This window comes from Silurus aristotelis (genome assembly GCF_946808225.1).
Source record: "Silurus aristotelis genome assembly, chromosome: 28".
Lineage (NCBI taxonomy): Eukaryota > Metazoa > Chordata > Actinopteri > Siluriformes > Siluridae > Silurus > Silurus aristotelis.
Window position 1 is genome coordinate 11,036,391 of NC_139601.1, and position 27,661 is coordinate 11,064,051.

Genomic DNA, 27,661 nt, shown 5'->3' on the forward strand with positions numbered 1-27,661 from the left:
GAGTTGATTAAGACAATCTGGCAACCCTGTTGGGATTAGCTTAGCTGAAGCGCTGCATCGTTTCAAACCGAAGTGGAGACGCTGAGTGGAGCTCTGTCAAACTTTTTCACACTGAAGAAACTAAAAGCCAACCATGTTGATTTTTCATTAGTAGTTCGGTGTTTCCTTCTGTACTTTTAATTGTATTTGAAGACTCTGAGCACTGTAGGTCGGGCTGAGGACCAGCTTTTCGGCGTTTTTCTCCTCTGGTTTATCGATTACAGGAGCTCCACGTCGGTAAGTTCACATCTCAGCCGTTTGAGTCTCTGAAATTGAGGCTGGATCTTATATTGCTTATAATTTATCATCTTGAAAATGATTATTTTAACTTGTTTTAAAGCTTGAGAAACACTTGCTTCGAAAAGTTTGTGTTCACATATTTTCCTTGCAAAAAATACAAAAAAGGAAGAGAAACAAAACGTGTGTTTAATTATGACCTGGCGTCCAGACGGTGTAGTTATACAGCAGATATTAAGGCAGGAGTTTGGTGTTCACTGCATTAATCATGTTTGCTCCTATTTATGTATATATATAATACATGTATTAGTTTTTTTGGGTATTTAAAATAGTTCCAAAGTTGTTTTTATAGGAATACATACACACACTTTTGATGAACATCTTTCTCAAACCTGCAGCTCATGACTTCACACAACGTATATCCGCCTGCAGTATTTCTTCTATCCTGTATAAACTGTATATATTTTTGTGTGTATGTATTTATATATTATACAGTAATCCTACATTTTAAATCATATGTAAATAATTGAGGTGAAAGTAAAAAAAAAGCATGTGGCATCAAGTCTTCATGGGATTGTAATGTAATCTGTGATGTAATGTGATTTATAGTCATGCACCTTCATCCAAGCGTGTGTCAGGATATACTGTTGTGTTGGTCCAGAGATAATTCGGGGTCTTGTGGTAAAGTCACATTGCTTCTCCAATTACGCCCTCCGTCAGACACAGACACACAGAAACACCTACACACAGATGCAACTACCACCAGTTGGTTTGGAGCAGATGGTCCTAACTGGAGGACTGGAGTAGAAACTCAGACAGTCCGTCCCTGGCCGGAGAACAGGGGAGAGGCCAGTGAGGACTTGTAGACAAAACCAGATGTTGCTGTCATATTCTTATACCTTTTTATTTAAGTCTTTGTTTCGCAATAATCCCTTACACTTTGATATAAAAAAGTGTTTTTGTTTGTACAAAACGAATCTGCGCACATTTTCCGCTTATCTCAAATGTACTTCAACAGCCCATGAATTTCCTGTCCAAAACTATTGTTTTGTGATGTGTGTGTGTGTGTGTGTGTGTGGTGTAGCTGCTGAGATCACACACTCTTTTCATATGGTGTTTGATCCACTGAATAATATATTATTTTCCTTATCGATTTACATCAAAGTTTTAGGAGTATATATTATATATTTAACGCAGGTTAAGGGTTTTCAGGAGTAAAATGCCAGCAAAGTCAGGTTTGCATCACAGCAGTGTTATTTTAGTCATTACTGTACATGACGGTGGGTTATACAGTGTGAGAAACCTTATAAGCAGTCTGTTATAGAACCTGAATCACTTTGAGAACACAAGCTTCATAATTCCAGAGCAGGTCTGATACAATGCTTTTGGTATAGAAGAGCCTTTATTTGTCACATATGCATTACAGCACAGTGAAATTCTTTTCTTTCTTCTTGTTTGGAAGCTGGGGTCAGAGCACAGGGTCAGCCATGATACAGTGCCCCTGGAGCACAGAAGGTTAAGGGCCTTGTTCAAGGGCAGCTTGGTGATACCGGGGCTTGAACCCCCAACCTTCCAATCAGCAACCCAACAACTTTACCACTGAGCTACTACTGCAACTTTCTTTTTTTGGGTTCAGTTTTGAACATGCATATTGTGACGTTTTCAATAGTGGCCAATTCAGTGCCATTGTGAAAACAGAGTGCAGATGCTGGAAAAAATGCTGGCATTAATATCCTAGTGTGACTGCTGCTGCGACATTTACTTAAAAGCCAAGGAAGAGACAGGAAGAGGATTAGACCAAATTCATAAGACAGCTATAGTTACACTAGTGACCATGGCAAAACACAATAGCAGCCTAAAAAAAACCTTCCTTACTGCCTTAGGCATACTTTTGAAATGTGGTTTTGTTTGTGATTTCTTTTTATTTTTTTAATATAAAACAAGCCCAGATAATGGCGATCGATCACAGAATGTGCTCCCTTTATCGCAGATCTCTTGTTGGAGGATTTTCACTGTTTATCTACTGCCAGTATTGTATTGGGTGTATCTGTTTTTGCAAGTAAGCACAGAACACTGCTCAGTGTTAATTTAGCTTAAAGCAAAATTGGGATACCAAACCTGTTTTGAATGAATGGCTGCATTTACGGTGAATCAAAGTTTTTGGATCTGGATTTGTTTCGTTTTGTTGGTCGGAAAAAAAATAAAAAATTCAAAACTGAACTGACATTTTGAAATGATACCCATGACACATTATGAATTTCATGTAGGCCAGTATTTGAAGTGTAACCGATCTTTTACAGCATTTTATTCAGGATTAACTTTATCTTACCTCGTCATTTTAAGATTTAAAGTTCACACAGATCCAAGCAGATACTACTAAAAATAAAGTTGTTATAAGAGGCTACTGACTGACAACAAATTAGTCTGTTTCCCTTCTCACCCAGGAGCTGTAGCACGTTTTGTCTTTCTTAAATGTATGATTCTCAGAAATGTGGTGTTCTGCAAGTTAGTATCTACTTTGCATATATACGTGGCCTCGTGCTTTTGTTGTGTAGGTCACGGTTTGAACTATTTGGATTGGCTCGGATATCTTTCCCACCGTAATTCAAAGTTGTCTTTGAGATATACGTTTTATTCTATGGTGTTGATGTTATTGCCCCAACACGACACTGCCTCCAGTATTCACAACAGTGGCCAGAAATCACTAGCCTGTGCTGGCTTTCATTATAACTAATTTTTTGTTGGTTTTAGAGTACATGCAGTGTTGAATGTGAAATAAAATTTCATTAAAAAAAATAAAAAAATAAAAAAATAAAAAAAACACAATGTGGTCTTTTTTCTTTTTTTTTACTACTCAGTGCAGCACAACATGGGCAACTTTTTGTCCTGGTACTTCCGAATGTCTCTCTTTTAATCCTCCGTGGTTAGCAAATTGAAGTGGATTATCAGTGATTTGTCTATCAGGTGTGATTGAGCACAGCGATCTATCAGAGTTTGAGCTTCAAAAGATGTTCATGGAAGGAACAAAGGAGATTTCAGACGATCTCACAAAAAGAGTTGTTGATGCTAATTAGGCTGGGAAAGGTTGCAAAGCCTTCTCCCCGATTGTTTGGATTGTCAATCCAAAATCAGACGGATTTTGAAATGTTGTGAAAAGACCTAAGGAAACGGCTCATCTTCGGAAAACCCACCAACATCCCAAAGCTGAAGCTTTTCTGCATTGAGAAATGGATTATGAAATGGATTCTATAATGAGGTGTGGGACTGATAGCCAGGATTGTTTTGCCGAGTTGCACACCTGAACCTGTAAACTTAGCCGTGTTCTCTTTGTCCATTTTCCAGGTTTAGGTCATCAAGCTGAAATCTAGAAAATTCTAGTGTTCAAAAACTTTCAAGAACTAGTTTCAAGGATATGTATGCATGTAAATAGTATTTGGAACTCATTATACATGCCGAAATGGCCTTAATAGCTTATGCTCCTACTTATCCATTACTTCAGATGACTGAATCGTCATCCAGCTGATTTGATTAAGAGCATTGTGAATTGGGCATTGGCTACTAAATGGATTTGGGTGTCTGAAGTAGGTGTTGCCAAATGACCACCTGAGGGGCTGATGGTCTTCAGCACTGCAGCGAAACTGGCCAAATCTGTCACGTTTAGCATTTCTAGATTTGTGTGTGTGTGTGTGTGTGTGTCAGTGCTTCTAAACCCAGCAGCTCTCACATCTCAAAAACAAACATGACTATCCACATTCTGGTTCTGTTTTAAATTTCAGTCATGTAACAATACATGTACCATGTTTAAAATAGGTTGTCACCTAGACAGTCGTGTTCATGTTCATTCCTAACTGGTAAACGATAATAAAAAATAAATAGATTTTTTTTTCTCCAGAAAGACACATTATTAAATGAATAAATAACTATAGAAATATCTTGGGCTCATGGGAGCAGCATAGCCTCGATATGACCCCTGTGTAGCCAGTCTCCTCCTGAATGAAATAAGGGTTGTGTTGTGTAGTGGGGAGGGGAGGGGAGGTGTTTCCCCTGCTTTGCTCTTGCACTCTTATAATCATAGATTCTAGAGGTGTGAATGCTTTTGGAAAGGCAACCAAAACAGAACAAACAACAATCCACAATAAAAAAAATATTTAAGTCAAACTTTAGTCAATTATCTGAACGGATTCAATTCGGCTGTAGTTCATATAAGGTATAATGGCTCATAAAGGAGTGTCTGAGGTTTTTATTGCAACCATGGCATCCTCATTGTGGATGGCAGTCACATCAATGCATCTTTTCCATTTTGACTCCTTTCATTTCTTCCATAACCGGTGTAACTCAAACACACGTTCATGCTTCAGCACGTCCGCTCATTCACAGGTGTGTTTCCGACTGTTGAGCTTGAAAGTACAGTTGGATTCTGAATTCTGCTTGTGTGCCGAACATGTGAGTAAAGAACAAAACACCCTTTATCGTGTTTCCTCTCATTCGCAGTAAGAAGCTCTCAAGCCTCCTCGCAAAAGGTCACTATTGTTCACTGCTTTAGCTGTAGGGAGAATCGGTGTGTCTGAGAGAGAGAGAGGGGGTCGTGTGCGGTCAGATTTGGTGCTTTTTACAGTGTAGGTCTTATTTGCATAGTCTTTGTACAGTACAGACAATTGGAGGGTTTTTGGAACAAATGTTAAATATATTTGATTTGTATTCCTAGACTCCTCCAAAGGCCATTTTTACGACTTATCCCTCGTCCGGTACATGTAGAGATATTCAACATGGACTGTGTTGCTTTCCAAAATATAGTTTAGTTTATCTTCTGCTTACTGAAAAAGTTTGTCACAGTGTCTTTAGATCACAGTCCAGTACTGGATAGAGCTCTCTCTCTCTGTCTCTCTCTTTCTCTGTCTCTTTCTCACTCTCACTCACTCACTCACTCAAATGGTTTGATCAGCAGTCATGGCCAAAGCCATACTTTGCCTGTCTCTTCTTCTTTTTGCCTGTCTGTCTTCCCCTCTTTCTTTCTCTGTTTGTGAACGAGTGACAGAAGAGGCGGTTGGAGTGTGGGCCAGCTCCTCAGTAGGTTTTCTCTATTCAATCTGTGAGGAACAATAGTGGCGATTCAGCGTTTCCTCCAGTCTCTAATAAATACAACAGACAGCGCAACTCACGAGGACCCTCTGAAAAACGTTTCCACTTCACGCCAAATCCAGGACACACCATTATTACACCAAGGTTCTTTGTGTCTCATTAGAAGTGCGTGTATTCCCAATCCCCGGTTTTTCGTAGGCCAGAAAACTACTGCTAATGCAGCTAAAGTAATGTAATATGTTGTGCTAGTTTGCTAGATGACAGCAATATTACTAATTAAATATGAAAACAAATGAATATATTGTCATCTAAAGTTTTTAGCATAACTTATTGTGCTATTCTCAATAGAAGGTCCACCCAACGTTCACCAGATGTTTACTGTCCTAGCGTCCTTGATTTGCTAAAAAAATCTATAAAAAATAAATAAATAGTGCTTTCTATCAAATCTGCTTGTCCTTGGTGACCAGGCTACTAATCGCTGATACACTACTGTAAACCATTGTCATTTATCACCTTCCACATAATGTCGAGATCATATCCATTTCAGTGTTTTTCATTGGCTTCTGAAAATTACAAGCTAAATATCTTACTGTTTTTCCACCAGACTTGGTTGTTGTTCTATAATTACCCTTATCTCAGTTATGGTAGAAATAAATGTTCGACTACTGTTACTGGTCATACTTTGTAACTTAGGGTGCATATCAGAGACACCACTGCCACAAATACAGAAAAAAATTACAGGAAGAAAAATTGATGTTTTTTAAAATTGTGTAATCATTAACTGCGTAAAAAAAAAAACATGTCGCTGAAACCATGGATTTGACCCAAGGTGTAGAAAAAAGGCAGCATCTATTTTCTACTCCAGTGCCTCTTTGGTCTCTGTTGCAAATGTAGCATAATTATATGACCATGTAATGCAAACCGTACAATTCACTAGAAACTCACCATAGTGGAAAGCAATAAAGTATTTTTTTCACCGCTACACTGTTCACTTTTTTTTTTTTTTATACCATACCAATTTTCCAAGTACAGTATCTGTATTTTAGCGGAGTATTATCATTTTGGGAAACTCTCTACACTATAATGTGTAACTGTGTATTTTTACTCCGCTACATTTCAGAGAATGCATGCTGTTCTTTGCAACTTTGAAGTGAACCCATAAATTGCTTTAAATAAGAACCTGTCACAAGGCCACAGCTGTAACCAAATGGCTCCCATGAGAGTGTATGTGGAGTGTGTTCTCCCTGTGTGTCTGTGGAATCAGACAACACTCCTTAAAAAGGGATGAGGTGCAGGAGAATTGCACAAGTTATTTAAATAGAGTTCACATAGATCAGTAGTTTTTCTTTTGTCACAAGGGCCTTACAGATGTTCCTCTGATGATTTAATCCAGTCTGAACTTGGCGTTGGTTTATTGGGATTAGATATGCTTTTTCTTTAGCTTATGCTATGCTTAAGAAAGAAGCATTATCCAGTCATGTATAAAAGCACATCATAATCTTTGCATAAGCTTTAATTATATTTCAGTAAATTGTGCACAAACTCCTAATTTAGTCACAAATTATTTGAATTCTATAGAATTTCCTGAATCAACTCAATTCATGTTTATTTGTCAATAATTGTAAAATATGTAAAAAACTTTACAGATATAAGGAGAATATAAAGTTGTATAAAAGAATGTCTAACTTTAGTGCCTATAAGTTTGTTCCTTTAATTTTGTGGCTATACTGTGACAAGGAAAAACTCCCTGAGATGGCATGAGGAAGAAATCTTCAGAGGAAACAAACTCGAAGGGAAATCGCAAAATAAAATCGTTTTAGGAGAAATAATAATAATAAAAAAAAATTGTTAATCTTGCGTGCTCTTAGTTGATACACTTTTTAATTTTGTACGATTCTTTTAGATCTTTTTTCATTAAATCTAAATTTATAGCAATGTTTTTTTATATATATATATATATATATATATATATATATATATATATATATATATATATATATATATAAAACAAACACACACCAATTGGCATTTAATATGGGTTTGAGTGTGATTATAAATCTTTCACAAAAGGTAGAAAAAAGGTTTTTTTTTTTTTGATTTTACATCTCCTCATCATCTTGAAAAAGAACTTGCTATTTTTGCAGGGGTGTGTATCCCTTACATTTTTATATCTACTGTAACTGGCTTCTTTTGTGGAAAAGCTGCTGTGGGAGTGCTTATCAGAGGCAATGTGTTCATGAATCGTGGGTTGAAGTTTTCCCTTGCATGTTCCCCTCTTCCTGTTTAACTTCCCGTGTCTGAGGGGAAAGGTTAAGCAGAGCTGACCTGCTTCCTGCTTGGAGCATCCTGGGATCAGGAGAGGAGGGTCAGGGGTCACAATTGAAGCCACCTTCCTGATTAAAAGTCACAGAGGGTTAACGGAAACGTTCATTAACTATATAACGTTTCGACATTTTCCTGCTTTGGTTTCCACACATGATGCAGCAGGATTGAGGTCCTGGGTTTGTGCAGTGCAGTGTTTAGGTAGCTGCTTATTCTTAGTAAATATTTAATGGAAGCTCAGTTAACTTATTAGTTAATAATACCATGATGATGTAGCTATAATGTATTTAAATCTAGCAATATTTTTTACATGGAGCTCTATGATCACTAGAGGTACAGTTGATAAAAATATTATAAGTAGGGCTTTCTGTGCATGTTGGCGTGCATGTTGGTGCTATTTCGAAGGCTTGTGGTGTTGCTATAATGCTATAATAAATGCTATAATGCAATTCATGAATGAATTGAAAGAGTTTTCGGAAAAGCCATGCAAGATTTAAATAAAAGCCTATAGAGTCGAAACAACTAAAACCGCCATGTGGCTACACACAGGCGCTCCCCTACAGTCCCCACATGCACAAAACAAGCTACACACAAGATGGGAAATCTGTCAGCCAGCTGTTATTCTGATTCTAACTCTCAGGTGACTGTGTGCTCACTTCCTTTACCCCCCTGCCATACACAAACATCTACTCGTATACAGTATAAAAAGGTTCAACCAAAATGTCTCTTTTCATACATGATGAAGAACATGGGGCAAGTGGGCCAGTTTCTGAACAGACTTTCAGTAAATTTGAAGTTTGTTTAGTCTGTTTTGACTAAATAACCAGACTTATAAATATGTGGTTTGGTACCACTGGGGATCTCAAATTGGCAGATGGTATTACCTTAGCATCATAGAATTTTCAGTTTTAAAGTAAAAAAAAATAAATAAATAAATAAATGCTCTTAATAAACTTGTGTAAATGGAACATCTGTTAAGCCAGCAAGAGCCATATCGCAAACTGGCTAAACGAGACGTGCAACGGATCAAGTTCCATGTAAACACTGCGAATGAGTGGGGGTTATAAAAGGGCTCCCTCTCTCTTTTCATAAGGCTCGATGATCTCATCCTGTCATGATCCGATTACAATAAATTCATGTTTTCCTCAAAGAATGAACGGCCAACGCCTGGCTTTAATCTCTTTATTTCTCTCGGTCCCTTTTCACTCCCTCTCCTTTAGAGTTCACTCTCTTCGTGATTTGTATAAGAATGAGGGCTGAGTGGAAAAAGAGAGCCTTTTTCTCAAAATGGAGTGGAGCTCTGAGTCAGGCTCTGCTATCTTTCAGTCTCTCGACTCTTTTTTTCTCCCTCTACTCAACCATCTGGATTTTATCGTTTGCTAGCAAAGCTGCTGCCGTGAAGCTAGTGCTAAAGAGTTCAGTACTTTTCTGCGGCAAAAATTTAGTTTCACAAAGCATCCAGAGTTTTCAGCATGCGCTTTGTAATCGTCACTCCCTGAATGTTTGAATGCAAAGCAAACTGATATGTGAATCGACATTATCGTAATGCAAAAAAACACACGTACAACCCTGGACAAGTTCCTACTCTTTGGCTTCGCTTTAATATGCAAACCGTGTATGTGTGGGTCTCTCTCTTTCTCTATATATGGAGGAGAATGAAGCCATTATAGGGAGATTCAAAGGCTTTGATCTCCGTCAGTTCGTTAAGCTGGACGCCTGCTGAGAAAGTGCGAGGAATGATGACGATTGGACAAGTGCACAGTGTTCAAAAAATGCCAGCTTTTTCTACATCCTGATTGGCTGAAAGATATCATTCTTGTGTATTTGAATTGGAAATGTGCACTTTTTCTAAATGAGTTGATTCAGTGGGGCAACTGTTTCATGTTTCAGTGCCTTTCCTTACAGAATTCTTTCAGCTGTTTAGAGAACACCCACTAAGTGTTGGAAATGTATGTTTGTCTCTTCGGTTGCGTCTTTAAAAGCTTTAATTCACTGTCTTTTTTATATTTTTCTCTATATTTTTGTACTCAAATTTTGCAAACGGTTTCTTTATGTGTGCATCGAGTTCACTAATCTTTCATAATTTTCCTTGGTGTGTGATGTCAATAGAAAAAGATCTAAAAAAGAAATATATAATAATGATTTGACTTGGATTAAATAGTAAGCAGGAGACTTGTTTTAGAACTGTTTTTAGGACGTGATAGGACTGAATTCAGAAAATGGTGAAAAGGCTGTCAAGTGCAATGCACTTACTATATGACCAACCCCTACATCCATAAACACTACTCTAACCATGTCTCTAACCCCATTTGCTGTTATATTGTCCTCTTCTCTTCTGCGAAGATGTTCCACTAGATTTTGGAATGTGAATGTGGGGATTTGTGCTCATTCACCCGTAAGGGTTTTTACAAAAATTAGGTACTACTGCAACCTAAGTGTTCAATATGGGTTAATGTCAGTGTTCTGTAGTGGGCAACTCAAGATCTTCCACTCCAACCCATGTAAAGCACATGTTCATGGTTCTCGCTTTGTGCACAGGGGCATTGTCATGCTGGAACACCATTGTCATACTAGATGTGGGTGAAAATGTGCTTGAAAACACATGAAACCAACTGCATTTTTTTTTTCTAACTTCTGGTCATGTTGTGACACAGGGCAGAGTAACACTGATGTAACATATATGACTTGATTGCCCAGTGTTGCTCTGGTTTAATGGAACAAAGACAAAATGTTATCCTTCCTACCCGGAGAGCACAGCATATTTTGGTCCCTTGACTATAGATGTTATAGATGTGGCATGGTCAGGATTTAAACCTACAATCTCCCATGGAAAGTATGAACTCCCTGATTTGTTTGATCAAAACCTACCTGATCCTGGTCATGAGCAAATCATTAATTATTAGTTTTGTTTAAAACGTAAGCCATGTATGGCACTGGGACTTTTGGATTTGGCACTAGGAAGCACTGAACTCAATAATGCCAGTAGGTTCTTAAATCAGTGTGGCGGCAGTACAAACAGTAAAGTGGGGGATGTGGAATTTGGAAATACCTTGTTACATGTTGTGGAACATTGTGAGTTGTATGTGTTTTCTTTTTTTAATCTGGTTTATAGTTAGGGATGGGTATCGTTTACGTTTGATCAATACTGATACTGCTTATCGATGCTGTTATCAATACTATATAATTTGGTGCAAAAAGACATGAAAATGAAGTTATTTTATTACTGCTGAACTTTAGTACCAGCTTTAGTAGCAAATTGTATGAAATATGAATATTCTATGTTAATAAATATAATTGTTTAATATAAATAATACATTTAGTATAGCGCTCTCTCTGCTCTCATTGTGCAGCACGCAGACTCGTGTAAAAACAAACAGCATGTGGCATCAGTGATTCACCTCTAGAGGCCGCTCTCGTAATGACGGGACCTTCTCAGCCAGTCCTGCAACAGAGGCTACCTGGAAAAACTATCTGTATGGATTTTTGCCGATAGTTCCAACAATCAACTATATATAACGACGGCCATGTGGTGACATCATTCAGTTACGGAAAATGACTAGCAGCTTCTAATTTGCCATAGCGCCGAAGATATAATAAAGTATCAATAACTTCCGTTTGTCCTGAAAATTATCGGTAGTTTGGTATTGACCCAATTACGTAGCGGTTCAAAAAAATACTCGGTACTCATCCGTATTTATAGTCATGTTTAACATTTCCTAAGTGTATATCTAGTAAATCTGTTTTCTAGTTTCCAGTACTGAAAAAGTTTCAGTTCATAAATAGAATGTTCATGCTGAAGGGTGACTATGTGAACATGGACTGCTTAAAGCAAAATGCTGTTTTTTTTCTCCTCTTGAAATGCCATAATTGCAGCCTACTTGAGCCAGATGTGCCTATCTGCGAGTTTCTATCTGTGAGAGCAACTGAGAGGGCACAAGTAAAATACCAGTCACCAAACATTTAGAGGACAATCAGGAAGTAATGCTTATTGCATCTGATGAGGTGTGCTTTGGGAATTGAATTCCCGGAAACATAAAACATGGGTGATTAAGATATGTATCTTTAGGACAAATAGGCCATGGTCAATTACATGGGAAGGGAATCAACTTAGTCAGTTGCCATGACACTGCAAAAAACGTGTATTATTCCTTCATTCAATGTTACTGTCAACAAGTACAGTCCACACACTGTATGATGATATTTTATCTGATTTAGTAGGGCTGCAATGCATAAACCTCTCATTAAAAGCTTCATCCCCAAGGGACAGTGACTCAAGTTCGATATGGGTTAAAAGTGTGTAAAACATGTACAATGACCAGTGGAGTCATTCAATCTTACCCTCTGTGAGATTCTGAACTTGTGGAGAGAGTTGGTTTACATAAATGGCGGGAATTTCTTGCAGCTGTTCCGGTTGGCTTGTGATGACTCGGTATATTTTAGTGTTAAAGCTAGTGTTCATTTTGTGAATTCTCAACTGATTTAAAAATCAGGTTCCTACTGCAGGAAATACAGAATGCCACCTTCTCAGGAACAAATTCCATTCACAGGGAATCTTAAGTAAGGTTTATGGTTACAGTGTTTGAGATTTGTGTTTAATTTGTGATGTTTCTCATGAAAAAGCAACTGTAAATGTTTTGCAATAGAAATGCAATTTATAATACCTTAATTAGCAATGTATAATTATTTGCATGAGTAAAATATCTGCTTATATAGGTTTGCTTCCGTCTTCAGTAGTCTTGAGATCTTGAGTGCTTTGTCAATAAAAGGAGCTAGGTTGCCTGTGATGGTATTATGGTGCGGGTCGGGTAATCCCTGTGTGGATGTGAGAGAGCAATATGTTATCAGGTGCCATTGTTTATAGTATAGTAGATTTCCTCTGACTAATCAGATAACTGTTGCTGGTTAGGATGCCAAGTCAGCAAGTGTGTCTTCAGATTGCTTGTGGTAGAATGATAAGCAGTACCTCGGACCCCCATTGTTTTGTTTATACAACAGCCAAAAAAAAAAAAAGCTTCCTGAACTGAGCATTTTGGGTGTTTTAGCTCAAGGTTGCACCATTTTGTAATGCAACATCATTTACTGTTATAATTTTGTCCTAATGTATGTTTTCTATACTAGTGTAGAATGTAATTAGTGACATTCCTTTTGACAACAGACTAAACTGTGTCTGACTAATAAAAAAATTTTTTTTTTGTTTTGTTTTCAGTCCCAATGACTTCAGGACCATAGCTGATTTCCTGCTTTGTTTTGGACGTCCTTCTGCAGTTAAAATGGCCGATGCGGACGGGCTTGTCTCTGATGAGACGTCAAAAAGCCCTGAAGATCCATGTCTGTTAGAAATTGTCAGGAACTATGAAATTGTCCCAGCTGTTATCTCCTCTACATGCTGCCTTTTTGGAATCATCTACTGCTTTTTTGGTAAGTTGAGATCAAAAGATTTCGTTTACAAAAACTGAGTGACTTAAAACAATAAAATAAAATAAACCTTTCGAAGTGGTCTTGTGCAAAGTTAGAGGTGTGCTGATGATTTCTTTTATAGTTCATTCTGGACACTGCCATGTTTATTCAGAATAAGTCTTCTTGGGTAGTCCGGATTTTTAGGTAGTATTTGGACTGCACTGCTTGGGGGGGCCCTAAAAAGACAGCTGTCTTCCGAAGTCCCTTATTTTGGGCAAACCCGCATTTAAAGCGAATTCTTTGAGAAGGATCATCAGCTCACTCTGACCACTAATCGGTATCTCTTTAAATGGCTACTATGATATAAAAAGCATAGCAGGTCATGGTGCAATGCAAACATATGTATTTGGATGGTTAGCATTAGTAACATATTGGCTTTAAATCACCTGTTATGAAAATGTTTGCCACATAGGCAGCTGCTTTCTGCCGTTCCCTTATGCATAACTGTATAATGAATAAACCAAATTCCACTTTCAGTCTGCACTAGTATAAAGTAAATGATATGAATAGTAACATTTCAAATGTGAATTCCTTTGTACACAATTAATCCTAATGAATAATTATTAAATAAACAAATATTTCTATTGACAGCACATATTTGCACACTGAAAGGTTCTCTGCATTAGAGCAGCAGATGGTGTTCAGCGTCACAACTATTAGAAAATGGACTTAATAAGAAAAACCTGAATTAGTTCATTGTTCTTTAGTTTGTTAATGGAAGTGTATTAAATGGTGCTCGATGTGACCTGGCTGTCTGTAATCCCACGAGCTACGTATCTGACCAGCCGCTGGACCTTAAAAGTGGCACACTTGCGAAACCTGTTAGCACAATCCGTTCGGAATATCCAAATATCTCTGTGTATAAAATACTAAAATAATGACGTTTCTGATTCAAATCAATAAAATGTGGAGTTTGTGTGGGGAAGGCATTTTTCTGTTTTATGGGAACTAGTGCTGTTTTTAAGGCAACCGCTCCCTTTCATTTCACTTAATTGTGTGTGTTGTTAAACCAGAGAGCAACTAGAGAACATCAGACAATTAACCATCAATCCAAAATGCACCTCGAGTTATTTTAAGTTGAGACTTGGATGAAACGGAGATGAGGTTTTGCTCTGAGGATGCAGCTCTTAGGACACACGATTCTGCTAAAAGGTTCAAGAATATTCATCCTGCTATATTAAAAAAACTCCTAGTAATATACCAAAAGCCCAGAACACACAAGACCTGGCAATGCAGGCAACAATTCGAATATGTTGTAGCATGTCATTGTGTGACAAACAAAGTATAAAATATAATTCCAGCCACTAATCTTAAATGTCTCTTGCAGGTTATCGCTGCTTCAAAGCCATCATGTTCCTGTCGGGTCTGTTGTTTGGCTCTGTGATTATTTTCCTGCTGTGCTATAAGGAGCGAGTGTTGGACACACAGCTGAGCATAGAGGCAAGCGCTGGCATTGGCCTGGGCATTGGACTTCTGTGTGGCCTCGTCACTATGCTAGTGCGCAGCGTTGGCCTCTTTATGACTGGAATCCTGCTTGGCCTGCTCCTTGCCATCGCTGGGCTTTTGCTCACACACCAGCTGTACACACCCAACACCCTGTGGGTAAGCACACAATGCACCGCCTGAAATATACCAACACACTCCATGCAGAATACACCTCAGAGAAAACTCTGCATCCTACACACCCAGCACTCTGTGGGAATGGGCACACTGTGCTTTCTGAAATATGCCAAGGGTTGATGAGTTAGTTTCAAAATGTATGTCCAGCCTCTACTTATAGCTTGCTATCTACATTTGGAACTTCAAATGACACTCCGCGCTACACACCCAGCACTTTGTGGGTATGCTTTCAAAAATGCATCAACAATAAAAAAAATTTTTTTAAAAAGTGTATGAATTTATATCGTTTACAACTTTCAGATGAAAATACAAATACTTTAGTTATTTACATGTAGAGGAAAATAATCTTGTTGGTAATTGAATAAACTGCGTTGCTTTTGATTAAAACTGAACATTTGCTTGTCTAGCAGGTCCAAGCACTATACACTTTCTGAAGTATGTGAAATGTTTATTTCAAGTAAAAGTGTTCGTGTTTATTTGAGCTATATATAAATGTATGCGCACTCCAAGCTCCGTAAAAAGTTTTCTACAAGATATCAAGATATAAAACATAAACTGTCATAAATAACAAATTATAACAGCATATAACATAAATCAATAAGATTTAAAAAATATGTTAATAATAATTGTGTGCATGATTTTCAGTTAGATATATAAAACTGTCATTTTCTGTTAAATATGTCAATATTATAACGGAGATAAAATGAGGACGTTCAGAATGAATTTTCTACTTTAAATTTTAGCAGGTAAACACACCCATATTTCTGTAAGAAAAGACACAATACACTGTTAAACATGCTCAATGTACTGTAGATCATGTTTTTAGCTAAAATTACACTCTGGATGTGATTCCTCATCTTTTATTGGGCATTCACACAAACACACACAGGCACATTCTTTCTCTGACACACACACACACACACACACACACACACACACACACACACACACACACACACACACACACTGTCACACTGTCACACTGTCACACCTGTGACAGTTTGGTGTGGCCAATGTTTTGGAATGTGGGAGTAAACTTGCACAAATGGGGACAATGTGAAACTCCACACCAACTGTAACTTAAACTTGGGATTGAACCTGAGACCCTAGAGCTGTTGGAACACTACCCATTTTGTGAATCTATGTACTGTAGTTTGTAGGGCATTATATAGGATTCCATTTAAACTTTTTTTTTTCTTCTTTGGAATGCTTTGATCTGTTTACATTTTGTTCAAAATGCAAACAAAAAATGTTATATTAAAGTAATTGCACATAATTGGTGCCAACTAAAACAAATGTGAGTGTCCTGTAAAAGACTTCCGTTTCGAAATAGATAAATTCCTCATATCAACTGACAGTGCATGCAAAACTGCTCAATTCTGTTTTAAGCAGCAAATGATTATGGAGACAGCTGGTATTTTGTGTGACTTAATGACTCGTCAACTAGGAGTCTTGTGAACAGAAATGCTGGGAAAAGCAGTAAGGCATGCGTGTGTCAGATGAAGCTTGATGGTGGTACACTCAGGAGTGTATGGCACACTGAGAAATACCAGATCAGTCACTTAGTGCTGGCTCTAATAAAGTGTCAAAGTATTGTACAGCATTAAAACAAGATTTCTTCTGATAATTTGTCTTCATTTGTGGATTTTTATTTATTTTTTTCTTCATGTTTAATATGTATTTAGTTAATGAATTTTAAAAAGAAACACTAGGTTTCACAATTTATTTATTAATGCAAATTCTTTCTTAATTTATGAATGTCCGTTTACAACCAGCTTGACAATTGAGGCCCTTTTCTGTCATCACACATCTGTGTGTGTTTATATCTCCATTTGTTCCTACATTGCTCTTAGTAGATAGCATTATGGTTGGTTCAAAAATACACAGTGTAGACCTGAATCGAACCAAATAGCAAATAAACTAAACAAGTATTAATAAGTTAGTGTTCATATTGCATCATGGTCACATAATGTTTCTATATGTATTTACTGGTGTGTGTGTGTGTGTGTGTGTGTGTGTGTGTGTGTGTGTGTGTGTGTGTGTGTGTAATATAGGTACCTGTAGGTGTCCTCCTTGGCACTGGGATGCTGTGTGCCGTTTTAACTCTTCAGTGGCAGAAGCTTTTCACAATCATCTCCACAGCTGTGTTTGGCGCTGCCATCATGACAGTGTGTGCTGATTACTTTGTGGAGTTGCTGATGCTGGTCACACACATTTATGACTGTCTGCGTCTCACCCGGTCTGCACCTCTGTGCTGGTTCAGCTGGGTCATTCTGGGCATATGGCCTATGCTGAGTATTATGGGAGCATTAGTGCAGTGGAAACTCACAGCTGAAGGTTTTTCTCACACTGAAGGTATTGGTTTATACTACTGAGCATTTTAGTTAATTATGTCACGGATTAGAAATTACTTTTAGTGCAGTTTGCTTGTTTTTTTATATATATAGTAATCCCCCGTTTATCGTGGTGGTCATATAAAAAAACGCAATAAACGGACGCCACCCCAAAATGCTTTTTTATTTGTTATTGTTTAAGCTGTAAATCATCCTAGTACACACTTTAAACACACAGAAAGCATTTGCAAGAATATAGCGATATGAATTGTGTAAATTCTTAGAAATAAAGTACACTATCACATTTATAGAGTACATGTACTGTACAGTATAGAGTTCTGCAGTAGCGTAGCCTATGTGTAGTTTCTCTACTTGTTTATTGGCTGAAGTGTCCCATGACAAAAAAAAAAAGAGGCTGAGTTAAAGATCCACGTCACCTCATTCTTTACTTTCATTGGCTAAATCGGGTGACGTATGTCGTTAACTCCGCCTTTTTTATTTTTAATAACGTCAAAGGACGTCGAAGGCTGGTCCCTGTGGTCCGATCCAACAGATGAGCTCCTGTAGCTCAAACTGCTGGTTAATGCTGTTAATGAGCGACGGATCAGAACTGTTTTGGCAGCAAAAAGGGGACCAACACAATATTAGGTCATAATGTTATGCATGTGTGTGTGTATGTATATATTCATTTGTGTGTGTGTGTGTGTGTGTGTGTGTGTGTATATTACACTGTTTATACCTATTATAAAATACCATCTTATCAGTTTACTCCTCTCTTTTTCAGTGATCATAAACAGAAGACAGAGGAGGTTGCAGCTGATGAGAATAAGACAGAAAGATGTGAAAAAGCTGCAACTGTCTGCAGGTCAGGAGGGGACGTATCGCCGTAAACCAACTCCTGTTAAACGCTACGCTGGAGATCTTCTAGCTCCAGTTAGTTTCAATAGAAATAGATTCAAGAGAATCTATTTATTCTCTTCAAATGTGAATATGTGAATAGTTTTTAGATGTTCGACTGTAGCTGACCACGCTGTGCGTACAGAACGTTTTGCACACGAGTTTTTTTCAACCACTATAGCAGTGATTAGTACTGCAACGTGATCATTCATTTATGTTTTGTCCAATTCCTGCTCCTACAGCAACTTTAGTTTCCGTATCTTCTGAATCTTGTTAGAATGCAGCTAAGGTTTTTGTACTTTTGTTTAAATAATGCAAAATTCCAAACAGATTTTCTTGTGTTAATCAGAGATTTATTTCAAGGGAAGAGATTTGTACACTAACATTATTCAGAGGCTCAGGAGGTTTGGATCCTTAAAAATCCCCCAACTGACTGATCATGAGACCTGTGCAGTGAGAGTAATTTTTTAGCCAGAAAGGAAATTTAGACTTTAACCTTTTAGCTAAAATGTGGGTGATCAGACATCATACAGGTTTAATTCTTTAGTTGTGAGCTGGAGCTACAAAGCAAATGTCTTAAATAAGTAAAGTTTATAGCCTGTAGGTTCTTATAGTCCAAACTGTATCTTCAAATCATCTTTTACTCAAAAGACATTGTTTGTCTCATTAATAGTTTATACACATTTACCCACTAAGCAATTCATCATTATTATTCATTATTTAATGTTACGCATCGCATAAAATCACACCATACCTCCACATCCAATGTACCTAATTGTAAATCTTGAGGGATACATTCATTATTAATGTAGTAATCAGGGCTGTCAATCGAATGAAATATTTAATCACGATTAATCGCATGATTGTCGTGAGTTAATTCAGGATTAAATGCAACTCAATTGCACATTTTTTATCTGTTCTAAATGTACCTTAATTGAAAATTTTACGACAGCCCTATTAATAATTTGCTATTTTGCCTTTGTCTGATTGAATCCTTTAGAGTTACCTCCAGACTCTCCGGGAGCGTCAGATGGGCACCGGCACATCCGTGAGCAGCCTTAGTACCGCTAACCATACCATGGTGGATATGGATTATGATACTGGATCTACAGTTCCACTCACACATACCACAGCAGCATCACGCACCTGAATATGAACTGCGTTCCTCAGTGGTTATCGGACTAGCTGTCGAGATTTGAAGAAAACAAGATTGTGTGGTACTTCATAGTAAATTTAGATGGTATGACTGAGATTTTGGTCAGGTCCAAAACTCAACTGTAAGAACTGTTTTTTTTTTTTATTACTTTTAAAACTTTAATACAGTTTTGTCTGATTCAAATTAAGGCTTCATCATTGATTCTTATTAGACACTGTCTTATTAATTGAAAGCAATAGGAGTGAGTAGCATCGACAGATAGAAATCTGTACATGGTGTGTGACCAGTTGTACATTTATATTTTACACAGTGGATTTTTTTCACCACTGGTGGAACAGAACTGCTCAGCTCTGCCCCGTTTCAGCAGGAATGTATTTGTGATTTCTGTGATGTTTGTAGAAGGTGAGCAGTTGCAATTTAGCTTACAGACTACAGAGGGCTCTATAACATCAAATGACTGAAGTAAGTATCTGATCTTGAAGACAGCCTCTGTTTAAAACTGTGTGACTGTTTTTTTTTTTTTTTTTTTTTTTTTTTTTTTTATAAAGCCTATGGGTTTAAAAAAAACAAACAAAAAAAAAAAAAACAGTCCTGGATGGACTTGAACTCTGGACCTAATTGTAGGGAGAAATAGGTTTTTCATATTCAAATTGTTAGGACTTCATTAGATCACTCTATCTGGAGTGTAAATGGACTTTTAATATCAGTTGGCAACTAATAACCAGCAAACCAATTAAACAGTATTTATTTTTTAGAATGGCATGCCATCACAATATTTACGTTCAACCTGCTACTTATTACATGCTATTGGGATAATTAGGTTTGGTAAAAGAGTTCCTGTATTTCCATGACTATAAGATGCTTTCTTGATTCCCATTGCACATATTGTGATTTATACGGTGAAGTGATATTCTTAAAGTTATTTGACCAAATTGTACCCAAATAAAAAAAAACTCCATTCATTGAATTAATAAGAGAATTTTAGTAAAGTGAATATAATTATTGTGTTCATCTCGTTTAAGCAAATACTACAAAATGTTTGACTGAGAACAGTGAGCTATGGACGTTTTTTTTTTTCTCCGTCATGTTAGTTTACACTCAGGTAAGCAGTTTTTATGAAGTAGGAAACTTGTTACGCTGACATGATTTGAGGATCAGTTACAGCTACCGAGATGAACGCACTATAAACAAATGTAACGTACACCAACATGCTTTATAACAAAACAACCTTAAACATTGCAAGCAGTGTAAAGTGCATCTTATACTCTGGGAAATACAGTATTAGTAAATTCGATAATGTAGGGGAAAGTGATGTGAATGTGTGAAAAGACGGAGGGCATCTAGGAGATACATTAAAATCTAGGATTTCTCTCTCTGTTCCTCCTGCCTGAAAGGTCTACCTTATTGGTAATATTTGTTTGAGCGAGAGAGAGAGAGAGAGAGAGAGAGAGAGAGAGAATACACACACAAAACATGCATCTGGGATAATGTTTATGACTCTGTTTGAAATCCTTCGGAGAATTGTGGAATGACTCGTCTCTACATTTTATTTTCTTTCGATCTGTGGGTTTGTACAATAGTGTATAATAGATTTACATGTCTTTTAGTGTTGATCAAATGCATTTGTCATTTTCCACAAATGTTGTTTTGTGAACTGTTTGATCAGCTCTTTTTTATTTTATTTTTAAGGGCAATGTCTGGACATGAGTGCAAAAGAAATGTGGAATCTGCAGTACAGTTATTACCTGCTTAAAATATTTGTCAAACTAATTTCTCATCTTCCCATTTTTTTTTTTTAAACCATAGGAGCTGCTTGTATCTCTGTTTTTAATGTAAAGAGCCGTTAGAGACTGTTAGTAGGAGATGTGAGTTTCTGCACTTAAAGCTGTGTTTATCAGTGCCTTCAGGTCAGATGACTCTAAACGACCAGTCTTTGTGCTTTCTGTGTTTTTGTTCTGGTCTGAGTATAAGATGCTTCCGTTATCCCTCTAGAAAATGACCCTTTTATGATTTCACACCAGGTTTTACTCTTGTTTTTGGGACCTGTTCAATATGTCTGAACATGTCATTTCACTACCATTAAAAATAATCTGTACACAATAATCAAATTGTTTACTGTAAAGACAACTAAATATACTAGACACTTTACATTAATCTCAGTCTTGGTTTGTATTGTAAATATCTGTATAATTTAATTCTTGCTAGTTTAGCATGACTATACTTTATTTGATTGATTCAAGAAAGGTTATCCTTCAGACATTTTTTATGTACCAATTATTATATAATATTTTATTATATAAGATTGTGATCTCATTTCTTTTTGTAAGATCTTATTCTGGTAACACTATGGTAGAAACTGAGACAAGAAACATGACAAATGTGTATGTGAAATAAAATTTGATTTGATTTGATTTGAAACCTACTAAAACTTTGAGTGCAACATTTTAAGGACATGAGATATTGGCTAAAGGAAAAAGCTACAGCATGAACTCATTTGTCACTTTACAGTCTGTTTTATGTCAAAATGTCGGAAAATTTCATTTTCTTTTTGCTCAATATTGTGCCTGTTACTCCATGTGACTCCTGAATACAGAATTGTTGTTCTGTTGATTTATGACCGGTTAGTAGGAACAACCAAACACAATACAGCTTTACAGCTCGAACCTTCATTAAGAGAAGCAGGTAAAGTTTATTTTGTTATTCAATTTTGAAAACTTAAGTTGTTAAAACTTAAACAATGCTGAGAAAATTGATATTAAGTCGGATTTGGTTTCCCCCTTAAAGGTTTATGTGCATAAAAATATGTATGAAATTAATCAATGTAAAAAGGAAAATATCCTAGTCAAAGCTTTACTGTGGGTTTGGGGTACGAGGTTCTAGCACTATGCAAAGGTCTGAAATCCTCATTTTATCTGCTGTTTCCCATTAGCCATATCAATGACCTCATTCTCTGACTGTGTGAGTGCATGTGTGCTGTCAAAATAAAAGTAATGACAATCATAACTGTACTGTAGTGTAATACTGTAAAGTATGTAAAGCAATAATGGTTAAAAAAAATATAAAGCATACCAACTGTTGTGTTTATTAAAAAAAAACTAAACACCTTCAATTTAAATTTAAATAAATTAAAAGACAAACTACAATATCAATAATTCACTTTTTTAGATTTTTTCAGATTTTAACTGCACCTAAAGTAAATTGATTCTTTATATACGTGTTGCTCAGGATGCATATTTAATTACATTGCAGTAATTAGAAACATCTCAGAATAAATTTATTTCCGCTTACAAATGTAAACATTGAAAAACATGGTCTGATATCAAATATTACTTAACTGATTTAAAGCACTTTTGTACGTCGCTCTGGATAAGGGCGTCTGCTAAATGCCGTAAATGTAAATTAATTACTGGAGAGAATTACTAGTTATAAAATTCCTCAAATAATAATAGTAATTAAAAAAATATTAAATATTTTTTTATAGAGGCATCTCTGAAAAGGTTTGTGGCTCTGCTTCAAAATCAGTCAGAGCATTATAAAGTGATCTACTCAGGACATGATCAGAACATATCTGTAGTTTTATCACATGCAAAAAGTCTACATTTGTATAAGAAAATATAGGTCAAAGGTATAAACTCTGATGGCAAAACTTTTTTTTTATTTTTTTATTGTCTCCGCATAAAATATAGAAACAAAGCTTTGATAATGACCCATTTTGCTCCTGAGAATTGTGCAAGGCAGCAGTTGAGGTCTCAGTTTTGCAAACTTTACTGCTGATCAAAGTCTTTAATATATTGCTATTTGTCCATTTTGGCTGCAGCTGTTTTGCTATGTGATCATGTGAATAAGAAGTGTAGTACTCATATGTTTTCCCTCTGTCTCAGTGTTTTGACAGTACAATACAGTCCCTGCAATTAGCAAAAGTGAAAGTTTAAACTGAGCAAATTGACCCGCAGAAACCGAAATGCCCATTAATAATCGCATTCTCCAAAACATAAAGCAGGAACACAAGGAGAGGAAATACATACTGTACATCCCCCACCAAACACCAAGCCTATGCATTATGTATTCTTATATACTGTTCTTTTGTGATAATAAAGAGCAATCGGTACATTTCCAAATGGGGGAAAAGAGTAAAAAAAAAAAAGAAAAATCTTAGCACCTTTGTATATAAAGCAGTATGAATAGACCGTATTTGACAGACCTCAGCTCTTTAAACACTATTTCTCTTTATGAATAAATAAGAAACAAAAATGCCAATCAATTATGCACAAGTTCATTAAAGACAATTTTGTGACTCCTGTTCTCCCTAATGATCTGTACAGCATTCACTACGACTCACCTGTAGACATGCCAATGACCTGTAACCCAGAAGCTTTTCTAGCACTAACCATTGTAGTGTGGTCACTATATTTACAACTGATTTTTGGAGAAAGCTGTTGTTTATTTCTATTTTTTGGGCCATGTTTTCTATCAAAAGGACACATTGCAATTTTTCCTGGAATCTGATAAACATGTTGAATTTTTAAAACACTATTATTAACTATAATAATTAGACACAAGTTGATATAGACACATCTACTCTAGTCTGTTCAACAGATTACAATATAGTGAAGGAACGCACAGGAAAGTGGAGTAAATTACAACAGCATGGCTACACATTGCACATTTCAGTGTTCATGTCCCTGACTTCTCTGCAGTTTTAAAGTGTTAAAAGTTCTTTTTAGCGCTTCAGGAAACTCATTGGGTGCATCTCATCCACCGTTCTCGTTTACTAAGTGGGTAACCAGAATCCACCATCAGCTTCTCGTTCATGCGCCAATATTTATCACCCTTAAAGAAATACACCTTGCCGTTGGTCCATGTAAAGGCGGCGTCCAGGTTGGATGGAATGCCAGTAAAGAGGCGGGAAATGGGTTTGGGGTAAATGCTCAGGTCGTTGTACATCATTTCATCCCACTGCCAATACCCTGAACCCTGGAGGAAGAAAAGATACAGTAATAAGTACAGATATAAAATAACATTTACTACAAAATAATCTAGTGCACTTGTTCCCAACCCAGGGGGTCATATCCCCCCACCCCACTAGGGGTCGCCAAAACTTTCGAGGGGTCGCCATCTAATTTTTCTTTTATTAATTTATTTTATTTATAACAGCACAATAAATAATTATTGTTCTATATAAAAATTATTTTTGTTTTAACTGATGTATGTTTTTAAAAATACAAAATAAAATACAATAATAGATAAATTCTCTGATTCTTCTTCTTCCTGCTGCTTCCATTAGGGGTCGCCACAGCAGGATCATCCTTCTCAATCCTCTACATCTGCCTCTTTTAAACCAACTCTTACTGATATACCCCATGTACCCCCTCTGCACATGTCTAAAGCATCCCAATCGGGCCTCTCTGTCCTACATGTGCTGTCCCTCTAATAAACTAATTTCTAATCCTGTCCAAGAATTTGATTTGATTTTGATTTTGTAAAAAAGTGAAAAACTGAGCGCCGAAGGAAAATAATACAACTACTAGGTAAGGAGTTGTATTCAAATATTCATTTGAATGATTCATTTAAATATCACACAATTAGGAAAGTATTTTTTAAATTTGATTCTGATGCAACAATAGCATAAAAAGCCTTTAGTGAATTATATACAGACTATTACCTCTGTGAATAATCTCGTCTGGAGAATCAGCTGAAAGCTCAACGGCATAGTGATTTTTCTGCCTTGTAACGTGTCTGCCCCCTTGTGGTCATGTGTTTTATTTAATCATATAAATCAGGTAGGAACTGATAGGACCACATTTGCTTTACCTTAAAGAAGAAAATCTTTTTGTTCTTCTCAAAGTACAAGGCAGCATCAATGTTAGCTGGGATTCTGGTCAACTGTTTGGGGTAGCCGAAGTCGAGTCGGAAGTTTGTGTAGCGCCAAACTTTATCACCTGCAAAGAAGCAGAGATTAATAAAAAAAAAATCTAAGGAACTGAGATACAAATGCAATAAAGGTCTGGGTATACATGATGGATTAATCAAAACTATACCGAACCTATAGTACAATAGCAAAAAACCTGATTTATTATTATTTTTAAACTAAGAGTGTTGCTGGTTGTATATTAAAATACATTATATCGACAAAGGTTTGAAGCCTAGCCATACGATTGGTTTGTGCTTCTCAAACCTCTCATTCCACATTTAGTGCACATTTAATATTATAATATCTTTCACTCTTCTAGGAAGATGTTCCAATTGATTTTGGAGATTGTTGTAGGATGAGGAGGCTTGGGGTGGAGTCAGCTTTTCAATTTAGAGCTCTACAGAAGGACACTCATGGTCTTCTACTCCAAATCATATCTTCATGGAGATGGCTTTGTGCACAGGAGCATTGTCCTGCTAGAACAGGTTTGGGTCTCCTAGTGAACTAAAAAATCTAATGCTACCACATCCAAATATCCTATACAATTGTGTGCCATCAACTTTGTGTTGACCGTTTGTCGGTCAATATCAGTCTCATATCTGTCTCTTTGTCATAGAATCATTGTATTGGTAAATAGGTAGACAAACAATTGGATAATGACCGTCTATCTCAAGTCAAGTCAAGAAGCTTTTATGGTCATTTCTACCATATATATATAGCTGAAACAGTACACAGTGAAAGGAGACAAAGTTCCTCCAGAACCCTAGTGCTACATAAAACAACATAGAGCTACAACACACAACATAAAGCTAGGAGGACTAAGTGTCCTTGCAGACAACACAAGACAGTGTGGGAAAAATACACAAAATAGCGCCGACCAGTAAACCTACTGTATACTCTGATTATACAGTAATGTGTGTGTGTGTGTGTGTGTGTGTGTGTGTGTGTGTGTGTGTGTGTGTGTGTGTGTGTGTGTGTGTATATATATATATATATATATATATAATATATATATATATATATATATATATATAAAATTTATATACACGTCTGTCTATTTGTCTCTGTTTGTCTGGCTGACTGTCTTTCTACAGAAAAAAAATAAAACAGTGTCTTATTAAGGTGTTGGCCACCACAAGCTACATCAGCTTCAATGCACAGATTCTTATACATCAGTCTATTTATTTGTATCTATTTCTTTCTATGTGTTTGTCTGCATGTTCATTTTTATATATCTATTTGTATGGTGGTTTCTGTCTGTCTGCTTGTCTGTCTCCAGACTTTTTTGTTTGTTTGTTTGTTTGTTTGTTTATTTTTATTGTTGTTGTTATTTGCTTTGAGAATGTTGGTGGAAAAGTATAGAGAATGTCAGAAGGAGCTGCATTGTGTGTTTGTGGATTTAGAGAAAGTGTACGACAGGGTGGAGAGAGGAGTTGTGGTATTGTATGAGGAAGTCAGGTGTGTCAGAGAAGTATGTGAGGGTGGTGCAGGACATGTATGAGGACAGTGTGACAGCAGTGAAGTGTGCAGTAGGAATGACAGACTGGTATAGGGTGGAGGTTGGACTGCATTAAGGATCGGCTCTGAGCCCTTTCCTGTTTGCAGTGGTGATGGACAGGTTGACAGTAGAGGGCAGGGTGAGAAGAGCCTGGAGAGGTGGAGATATGCGCTGGAGAGAAGGGGAATGAAAGTCAGTAGGAGTAAGACAGAGTACATGTGTGTGAATGAGAGGGAGGGCAGTGGAGTGGTGCGGTTGCAGGGAGAAGAGGTAGAGAAGGTGGAGGAGTTCAGGTACCTGGGGTCAACAGTGCAACGTAATTGAGAGTGTGTTAGAGAAGTGAAGAAAAGAGTGCAGGCAGGGTGGAGTGGGAGGAGAAGAGACATGGGGTATATCGGTAGAAAAATGCTATGGAGACGGCTGATCCGCTGTGGCGACCCCTAATGGGAGAAGCCGAAAGAAGAAGAAGAAGATTATTATTGTTATTATTTTTATCTATCTGTACTTTTTACCTCTGTCTGTCTACCAACTAAAGGTCAACAGATGTTGCCTCTCTGAAGCAAATATTTTATACATTTGTAATCCCACTGTAGGAAGCTCCCAGATATTGCATTATTTTGGAGTTAGTCTGTTAGATATGTGTCCATTAGAGGTTCTTCATTTTTCCTGTATAAATATTTCTCTTACAAGAAAAGAGACCTGGCACATAACAATCGTCCATCTCTGGCTAATTAGTCAGTCAGGAGAATCACACTTTCTGTACCGGCACGTCTCTGAGTCATTAGAGTTTAGTGATTCACATCTGTTAGTCATTATTCTGTCTAAATAAAAATCATATAAACTGCCTTGGAAGAGTACGGGAACATAGCCTGGGCAAATTTCCCAGGGTTTGAAATTTCCCAGGGCTCCAAAATATTAACTATTTACAGCATCCTGTGTGATACGGCATCCCGAGTTAAGCTGATGGGAATAGTATTGTACATCCGTGTATACTTTTGTAATGGGTAATTTCTTCAACAAAATAGCAAACATTTGTTTCTTGTTGAAAACGTATAAATGCCATATCATTAATATATCATAAGTATAATATATCATATGCTATGATTTCTACA

General features: G+C 36.9%; 2 protein-coding genes across 3 annotated transcripts in view; one reads left to right on the plus strand and one right to left on the minus strand.

Moving 5' to 3' along the window:
- On the plus strand, positions 1 to 24,388 carry LOC310721979 (transmembrane protein 198-like). 2 transcript variants are annotated; one of them, XM_083534261.1, is made up of 6 exons: positions 1 to 276; positions 12,884 to 13,095; positions 14,462 to 14,736; positions 16,809 to 17,109; positions 17,872 to 17,952; positions 18,985 to 24,388. In XM_083534261.1, exons 2-6 carry the CDS (start codon positions 12,948 to 12,950, stop codon positions 19,044 to 19,046), a joined length of 867 nt encoding a protein of 288 aa, XP_083390387.1. In that variant the 5' UTR covers positions 1 to 276; positions 12,884 to 12,947; the 3' UTR covers positions 19,047 to 24,388. The 2 variants fall into 2 exon arrangements, with proteins under 2 accessions (XP_083390387.1, XP_083390386.1); XM_083534260.1 differs by having other exon boundaries at positions 7 to 276; positions 17,872 to 18,020.
- Positions 20,587 to 27,661, minus strand: part of mmp19 (matrix metallopeptidase 19) — a 12,918-nt gene continuing 5,843 nt past the window's right edge. The window contains exons 8-9 of the mRNA XM_083534232.1: positions 24,952 to 25,079; positions 20,587 to 24,114 (exon numbers count right to left, since the gene is read on the minus strand). Of these exons, the coding sequence (XP_083390358.1) occupies positions 23,878 to 24,114; positions 24,952 to 25,079 (365 nt within the window). The 3' untranslated portion in view covers positions 20,587 to 23,877. The remainder of the gene's footprint in view (positions 24,115 to 24,951; positions 25,080 to 27,661) is intronic.